At 33.8% G+C, this 9,756-nt stretch overlaps 1 protein-coding gene across 1 annotated transcript; it reads right to left on the bottom strand.

The window, feature by feature from the left end:
- Nucleotides 1–517: 517 nt before the first annotated feature.
- On the bottom strand, nt 518–9,617 carry LOC101491812 (receptor-like protein 4). Its single transcript, XM_004490222.4, has 9 exons — nt 9,190–9,617; nt 8,027–9,100; nt 7,337–7,487; nt 6,805–6,876; nt 5,745–5,813; nt 5,333–5,401; nt 4,718–4,795; nt 2,266–2,471; nt 518–1,237 (listed from the first exon to the last, which is right to left on the bottom strand). The coding sequence occupies exons 1-9, from the start codon at nt 9,260–9,262 to the stop codon at nt 1,131–1,133; spliced, it is 1,899 nt and encodes a 632-aa protein (XP_004490279.1). The 5' UTR covers nt 9,263–9,617; the 3' UTR covers nt 518–1,130.
- Between the last annotated feature and the right edge of the window lie 139 nt (nt 9,618–9,756).

The following is a 9,756-nucleotide window of genomic DNA, read 5'->3' as shown; positions in this document are numbered from 1 at the left end:
ACTTAGATAATATTTGAGAGTTGAATAAAATATATTTCTATGTCATTATTTTTGTAATTAATTTTATTTATATATAAAAGTATTTATATTTAAATAAAATATTTAAAATTTATTTATTTTATTTAACTTTTTTTAATAATTTTAAATTTTATTTATTTTATTTTTAATATTTAAATATATTACATTTTTAATATTATTTTAAATTTATACATTTAAATACTAAAAATAATTTATTTTATTTTTAAATTAAAACTTAAAATATTTAAAATTTTAAAATAATTAGATAAAAAAATATTTTAACATTTATTTATATTATTTTAAAATTTTCATAGATAAATAATAAAATTAATTAAAATAATAATAATAATATAAAAAATATGTTATTCAATCACAAATATGACATTATCATATCTTCAAAATTGGTGGCGGACCAAAAAATCGCAAGAATAAGTTAATAAGGGGATTAGGTAACCAATTAAAAAATAAAAGGACTAAAAATTTATTTTGAACAAAATAATAAGACCAAAAATGCATTTAATCTTTTAATATTTATACAAAAACATAATATCAAACCAATCCAATAAATAGTCATTTACAAAATACAAATTCCGAAAAATAAAAACTTCTAGAATTATTTGTATATGGAGCATTATTATCTTGAAGCATGGAAAACTTATGTTATGGTGTAAACAAATGAAAAAGCTTCAAATACAACTTACAATAAGGTCCAATCACTTCTCAGTGGCTATGTAAATCAGCACATATAATTAAAGGAGTCAAGCAGAACCGATGTGCAAAGAAAAATATGTACACTGAATTGTGGCTAAAATCAAAATTCATACATTGGTGGATTGTTGGCATCACATTCAGTAAAAGCTGCGGCTAATGCTTAGTAACACACAACATGCAATGCATGGGAATAAGTGGCTTCCAGAATCCTTGACAAGACAAAGTTTGTAGCAGAAAGACAGGCCCCAAAACCAGTTTTTTCCTCCTATGCAGTGTTGTAACATCGTACCTGCCATGGTGCTGACTGAAACAATTGAAATCCTTAACCTAAGCTGTGTCAGTATATGTTTAGCCGAAAACTATGAAAATCAATATTTCCATTTCCATTAAAGAATAGATGGTTATTGCGTAGAAGAAGGTGAAGGTAGTCCCTTAGCGTGTTGACTCTCCATCTCGAGAACCATCAAGGATTTCTGCCTCTGATATCGGTTTCTCTTGGCAGCTAATGCTGCATATGAAATAATAAAAAGGTCAACAGATAACACAGGAATTAAAGCATGAAACAATAAGACACATAATTCGATATAATTAAAACATTTCTGTTTCATCTCTCCATTTCCCCCTGTCCAAATTATTTCCTCTCAGTTGTCATATGATTTCTCTTGAAATATAGGACTGCGCCGAATTTCAATTTTGAGTCTTATCTTTTCATCTTAGTAACAAATATACTAACTCATGGAATTTTGGTTGTAGACTCAACCCGAAAAAATAATTCAAAAGGTAAGGTCACTCAAACCTTATAAGAACTAATTTTGACTACCATTTTACGAAAGACTTAACAGGAAAGTTACACCTGTTTGTCCCCAGGACTAGACAACTTGAGTGTTGACACATGCAGGTTGTCCAATAACATATAAGACTTTGATACCATGTTGAAAAAGACGAAACTGGAAAGAACCCAAATTTCCAAACTGAAATTAGCACTAGTAGACAGTGGGTCTACTTGGTAAAGATGAATTTGGGTTTCTCATTCAGTTCTTTATTCCATGTTAGAAGCAAGGATTGTTGTTGAAACATTATAAATACTAACGCCATATCTAGTCGATGTCGAATCTCAATACCAACCTCATCTAAGACCAGTTCCTTAATGCATGCCTTTAGTAAATGTTATACAATTAGAGGAAGAATAAAGAGAGAATAAATGGTAAACAACAGTTACGGAATGAATAAATTCTGCTACAATATAATTATGGAGTGAATATAATTAGATTCACTAACAATGTAAAATCTTTTTCAATATCACTGAAATGACTCTGCTACAATTTCAAACATTAAATTTTTTATTATAATATAATGGCTTCATTACTAACAACGATAGTGCAGTACTAGTCTATCCATAGTATAAAACATTTTAAACAGTAATGTGTAAAAGACTAGAGAAAAGCTACCACACCGGTCAATCAAATAAAGCAATACAGCAAATATCGCCCAAAATAAAGCTTGACAGAAAATTAATCTTTTTGAAATCATAATTACCTGTTAATTCATGGGGCAGAGCAAAGTCATAATCATTCCTTCTCCTCCTAATATAGATATAGACCAGCAGTAGTATCAAACAGAAAACCAAAAGGCTAGACAAGCCTATTGCAATTTTCCCCTGAGTAGATAATCTTCCATTTTCCCAAAACATAGGACAAGTTGGCAGAGATGGTACACCACACAAACCTTTGTTGCCGGAGAGACTATAAAAAAAAAAAACAAATTGAAGACCACATAGATTAATCTCATTGGAGTACATAATAAAATTTAATTGCACCATAAATACGTACTCCTTAACCTAGTACTTTGGTGATAAACTACTTTTATACTTAAGTCAGCCCCATAAATATATGTAACAACTACTACTGTTCAATAATTTCCCAGCATCAGTGTAAACTGACAGATGTGCAATGGGTAGTAGTTTTATTTGTTCACTTTAGAAAACAATTTTCAGTAAAACAAATCAAGATCACAACTATTGCATAGTCAGATTGAAGGTAAATCAAAGTCGAAGATTTTTCAAATCATGCAAAATATATATATTATATAGAATGCAACTTGAATATACTTATAACAGAAATGGTAGTACAAAGCTGAGGAAACAACGAACAACTGAAGCAGATAGAAGGATCTTTGTGAGTGCAAGTTTCTTTATGATAGATTTAGTATTTCGACGTATGTCAAAACTAGTTTTTAATTAGATGGTTTTGTGTGCCTTTGTTGATTCTTCAATTCTCAAATCCACTGAAGTTCTAGAATCAGAAAAACAATAACTTTCGGTGCATGACAGAAACATGTTTGAAAGTCATACAATGCATTAAAAACATTTTAAAATTGATTTTTAGCTTCATAAGTCGACTCATATAGATGTCAGTCGACTTACAAAAGTTCTGAAATCAATTAAGGATGTTTGAATTAGGTGAATTGATTCACCTGAGGTGTGAATCAACTTACACATGTCATGAATCGATTTATGCAGTTCAGGATTGAAATCTTGGGTTCTTGAAAACTTACGAATCGATTCATACATTAGTGAATCGATTCATATGACTTGCAGAATTCAGTTCCAACAGTTACAAATCAGTTATTTCTTTTGCATTGCACTGTTCTTTCATAACTAAATCGTGTCTCTTAAATATTGACGAGTTTCTTCATTCTAGATTGAACAAGTTCATTCATTCCTCATCATTCATTCATTCAAGAATACAATCAAGATTAAACACTTAACACTTTTTTTGACTCTTTTTCTAGTATTATTGAGTCCTTAAGAGAAAAACATCAAGGTGGGGAATCCTTTGTATGGAATGATTGTTCCATAGGTGAAAGATTAAGGTTTAATTGGTTGCACCTTGTAAAGGCTGGAAAGAAGGTACTTTTTCAGTACTGGAGTTGGCGATTACTTTAGGGTGATTCTATCTTGCATGTTTGAAGGGGTGTCTTCATCTTGGCGATAGGGGTACAAATTATTCTTGAAGGTTTTTCAAAAATCTAATTTCTGAGTGTTAGGGAAGAATGGATTGTTGTACAAGCTTCATAATAATTTGCCTACAAATCTTGTAAATGTTCATATATTACTAAAGGAAGAAACTCTCATTCATGTTAAATTAGGACTAGATGTACACTACTTATTGAGAACGAGTAGAAGAACCAGTATAAATATCAATATGATCATTCCTTTTTAACTTTCTGCTTGCTTTGTTCATATTAGTTTTGATTTTGGTGTTTGAATGCGATTAAAACTATTTACTGCTTTTGATATTTTATATAGAAACTTACATTTGGAAAATTGTGTTTTTGAATCTATCCATGATATTGAATGTATTGTGAAAATCTGTTTCAGAAAAGGTTCAATTATCATTCTTTCCTGGTTGAATGTATTGAATTAAGTTTTTCTATCAATTAGTATCATTCACTTCAACTTGATAGTAATTCTATACCTATGTTGATTGATTGAATCAATTGTGAATCAAATCAATCAATCAACATCTTGTTTGAACTTTCTAATCATTAATTACTCTAATTTTTGCAATTACTCTACTTTTTTTGCACAAAATTTCCAATACAAATAGCTTTGCTCATTTTGTTTTTATAAACTATCCGTTGCTGCAAAAATTTCTGAAAAAATTAGGACTCTATTCAAACTCCCCTCTTCTAGAGTCTATCGATCATCTCCACTAACATCTTTGCTTAAGATCTGATATTGTGACTAGGTTTAGCATTAAATGCTGATAAATGATGACCGATGATAGCATAAACCTATAGGAGAGAGTGGCACCGCTAGCCACTTACTTAGATAAGTGTACATTGACAGACAATCTCTCATAAACATAAGAAAAACATACATAGAAGCATTTGGAAGAGCATACATAAGGTAAGTCATCAAATATCTGAATCAAAACACATTACACAGAAGCAAACACAGTAAAGCTATCGGTTTAAAGTGACATACTCAATGGCTCCTCCATGCACACCAATAGAATAAAGTTCCTCCGGCACTTTTCCTTCCAAAAAGTTACCATTCAATAGCCTGGCATGACAAAATGTATTAGAAAAACAGAACGAAGTATACCAAAACTGTCAGGATAAAAGGAACACCTGTTCAAAACTCATGTAAAAAAAAGAGTTTAAGTGTTATCTACCAACTTTTTCTATATTGTCCGTACACTTAAAAGGACAAAGAAAAATGGAATTGTGTCTGTTTTTAGTATAAACAAACAGAATGATAAACTGAAACTGGCGGAAATGGAATTAATGACAAACTCAGGATGAATCCTCTATAGAAGATGAATAAAACAGAACTTCTTCTGTGCCAACATAAAGTGTCCTTTTAGCACCCAAAAACTGTCAAATAAGTGTCATTTTGTTTTATCAATGTAAGATTTATTATTTTATTCTAACTATGCAAGATGGATAAAACAGAACTCTTTCTGTGCCAACATAAAGTGTCTTAATAGTTTCTAAATGCTTTTACTATTCTTTTAATAGTTTCTAATTTTTATTCCTTAATTTGTGTCTTAAGGTCACATTTTAACAAAACTCTTAATACGATGCAGTTGATACTTACACAAGCTGCAAACTTGATGAAGTTATACTATCTGGAATGGAGCCTGTTAACTGATTGTTGGACAAGTCCCTACAGTATAAATAAAAAATGAAACACGTAAAATATCAAATAAATTACATCATAATACTTTTACAAATCATATTTTTGCCAAAGAATGGCTCTCATAATTTACACGTGCAAGAAAAACATACAGAATATGAATATATTACAGTTATTTATATATCTATTTTGGTCTTCCATTTATAAAAGGAAGAGTATAATAGGAAGAGTAAACGAAATATATCTTATAAAATATGAATTTTCAGTGGGAAAATAACTGGTAAGCGGATCATGAACTAATCAAATAAAGGATACCAATCAGTTGATTTTTGTGAAGCTTTTTGCATATCACCTAAGAGAAACTTGAACTTACAGATGTATCAGGGATTTTTGACATAGGCCAGACGGTACTTCACCCACCAACAAATTAGAACTCAAGTTCCTGTGAAATTGAAGAGAAGTTACCAGATAATGGAAACCAATATAAATGCGGCTGAAGTTTGTCCAGGAAAACACATGCTGAATGCATAATCTTAAATGAATTACAATCTACTACATATGTATATGGGCAACAGTATCCAAAATTGAGGTTAACATGCATGGCATCATGTCGAGAAATATTACTAAAAACACAAATGCAGTATGAGATTGAGGCAAGCACTTGAATATTCAAGGAATTATAATAGTAACTAAGGATGGAAAGCAATCATGAATAGTGTTCATTCCTCAAGTATGATGCACAACAGTGTTAGCTATATCATGATACTGTCAATGCAATTCACCATATCAAAACGTGAAAAATTAAGCCATTGTAATAAAAGAACAATTATTATAAGAGAACAAGTTGGTTGAAAGCTTAAAAAGCTTATCATTTTAAAAGTGATTAACTCATTCTCTTCCAGTGGTTATTGTTGTTAAACTTGTAAGTGAACTTAGAATTGTATGAGTTTATGATTATTGCAAGGCATATCGAGGTGACTCATTCAGAGTCACTTAAACACATCACAAGTCTAAAGCAAAGTGACTGTGTTGTTGCTACCCGTCTGCCCTTGGTTACCAATGCACTGTTTCAACATCAAGGAAAACACACACAACTTGTCACCAAACCATCAGAATATTTTCCACATGAACACCATTTTAAATATTACTTTTGTATTAGTTACACTCTTAAGAGGTTATGGAAGTTCTATGAATACTCTCGAGTTTGATAACCTTAGTTCATAGAGAAGAAACTGGGATACAAAATAATAACAGCAGACTAGGACCACCGCTAGAACATATAAAACACAGCACAATTCAATCAAGGTGGAATTTCATACACCAGGGCTAATAGCATTCAACCACATATTAGCACATGTTAATATCAAAACATCTAAAGACACATGATGAGAAAGATTACCAGCATATGTAAACATTTGGCTACTGATACTTACAGGCTTACCAAGTCCGACAAAAGACTAATCTGGTCACTTATGAACCCTTTCAAGCCTTGACTGCCCAGGTCTCTGGAATGAAAATTGAAATAAAATCAAGGCTTTAGGCAAGGAAAATAAATTAAAAATTGTTGTCGAAAAAATTGCAATTTCCCCCTTTATTTAAGATATGCATTTGTGGAACGGGAAATAAACCCATGTTCACTACCAACCAAAGGTTTTTGGGAAAAGAGTGATTGCAGAATGGGAAAAATAATATTTGTAGTTTTGTACATAAAAATAGAAAGAAACCTTTCTGATACAATGCCATAACGACAAGATATCACGAGTCTTTTAGATTCACCTACCATCTGTAAATTTAGCAAATGGAACCTACCCCACCATTAACCTTACACATAAAGTTTGGCAGGTAAATTATTAATAAATTTTTAAGTGAGATTCCTATCAAACTTGCCACTACTACTTATTATCTTTCATAAAACCAAACAAAAGCTCAATTGCGTAACTTAGGAGAATGCAAAGAAATACTTACATTTGACTTATGACAAGAGCAGTATTATCCTTACTCATTCGACATGTAACTCCCTCCCAAGCATCCCAATTAGTAGGACCACAAGGATCACCATTCCAACCCATTCTTTCAGGAACTCGAAGGGAACTTTTCAACGCTTTCATGGCAATTACTGCACCCAAAAATTTAAATTTAAAAAAAATAAACTTCACTGACCACAATTTTGTGGCCGCTCTTCAGGCAACAAAAATGATTACCCAGCATTCATATTGAAATCAATAAATAAAAATTATTACCCAAAAAAATTGAAGGGCAACTCATCACGAAAAATTATCCTCAATTTTTTTCTCTCCTGTTCTCTCAAGTCTCTAATCTCAACCCTTAACCAACTTTTCTCCATTTTTAAAAATTTCAAAATTCTTTCCTTTTATATTTCCTCCAGTTTTGTTTTCAGAGAGGGGATCCTAATCTCTCATCAACAACATCTAAATAACTAGAGTTATATTTGCACAAAATTCACAATCATAACTCCCTAACCAAATTTCCATGAACACACAATTGACAACATCAATTCACAGTCACACACAGAGACACAACTATTAACAAGTTACCAAAAGAAGAAATAAAAAGCAAGAATCATTTTGGGAAACAAAATTTCAAAATTTGCATAAAACGTACAAAAAAAGGAAAGAATTATTCTCAATTCCACACCTTGTTGAGGAACAGTAGAAGGATCACCAGGGACCAAAGCATAATTCTCAATTCCACAAATAAGAGGTGCACCCTTAACCCCAACAAGCTTCATGCTCAAAACACTGCTACTCAAATTCTTCACCGTGTGATGCCAAGTAAACGCAGCTAAACTTCCAACCTGCTTGTAAATGTCCACTCTTGTCAAATTTTCACCATTGATGAACACGTCAAACACCCTCTCCCCAGCCTTCCTAACCCTATCTTCGATCTCCGCAAAATGAAGCCACACAAGGTAATCAAGCTTAGCATCCACGACTAATTCGTACTCCAACACGCCACCGCCTTCCTCCGCAGTCTCCGGTGTAGTTGCCGCTGTCTGGTACAGCTTCGTCGGGAAGAAATTCGGCTTCTGATCGGTTCCTGCAATGCTGCTCCTCGTCGACACTGCAACTACCTTGTTACCACCGGAGCTTCTGGTTCGATATTCTGAATCGGACTGCCACGACCTTCCGAACCGGTCCGCGTCGTTAGTGAAGCCTGGACCCCACTGGTCTGAGCCGCAAGAGAGTCGACCGTAGTTGACAAGTATGGTATTGTTGTTTGCAATGGAAGCGGAATCGTAAGAATCGGGATCGACGGCGAAGAGCTCAAGCGAAGAAACAACGGGAGGATCAGTGGCGAAGCTGTAGAAGCAAATTAGGGCTTCTTCTTTGAAAAAAGCGAATAGGTCAGAATAAGCTCCGTCACGTGCTAGGGATTGTGGCCAAGGGGAACGCCAGGAGAAGACAACGGTGCCGCTGACGGAGACGTCGAAGGAAGGAGGGTGAGACTTGCCGTCGTAGTTGTCGTAGACTACGAAGGTGCGAATGAGGTAGCGTGAGGAGGTGGAGAGTGAAGGTATGGAGTAGCAATTCTTCTTGCCGGAAGAGATTGGGAAGAAGCGGAGTGTTTTTTCGTGTTGGTGGTGGAAGCGGAGAGGCTCCGAGACGATTCCGGTGGTTCCACCTGTGAAGAAGCGGTCGGATAGCCAGGTGGTGTTGAAAGAGTCGGTGGTGTTGGTTGGAGTTCCACAGTCAATGTGGTAAGAGATACCTGCAATTATGAATGAATGAATTGTTATTATTATGAGATATGAGAGAGAATGTTTGAAGAGGAGAGTAAATGAATCTGGAGGTGCTTACCGTATGTGAGAGGTGTGGAAAAAGTGGTGGTGAGTATGGAGAAGAAGAGAAAGAGGGGGAAAGTGATAGGCATGGTTTGTATGTATGAGATTAGTTGGATTGGGAGTGTGAGGACATAAAGGGGAAGTGATGGAGTCGGGGCCAAAGATGGTAATGTAAAATGAAGTGGAAGATGAGCTGAGAAACGGGGTGGTTTGATTTGAGTCTGTTACTTTGTCAGTTGTGGGGTGTTATGAGCCGTGAGAGGAGGGAGCATTAATGAAGGGGAAGAAAGAAGGAATGCCAAATGAGTATGGATCCGGATTATTTTTCAACTCTGCTCTCCTTTCCACTGTGCTGAGCTGGAATCTTTCGTCGTTGCGCAGCTTGATGTTGATATCTTGCACTTGGACACGAGATTGACGGTGGTATTAAACTGACTTGCACAGTTGAGAATATAAAAACTTTCAAATTACAACGACTCTCCTTTTATTGATCTATCACTGAAATTATATAGAAACCTGTGTATTTAATTTTTTTAAACTTAAATTTTGTTTTTTTTATTTATTTACAAATTTTCTCTTCCGA

Source organism: Cicer arietinum, chromosome 2, assembly GCF_000331145.2.
Source record: "Cicer arietinum cultivar CDC Frontier isolate Library 1 chromosome 2, Cicar.CDCFrontier_v2.0, whole genome shotgun sequence".
In the NCBI taxonomy this organism is placed as follows: domain Eukaryota; kingdom Viridiplantae; phylum Streptophyta; class Magnoliopsida; order Fabales; family Fabaceae; genus Cicer; species Cicer arietinum.
Note: the sequence above shows the minus strand (reverse complement) of the source record. Positions and strands in the feature narration are given on the sequence as shown.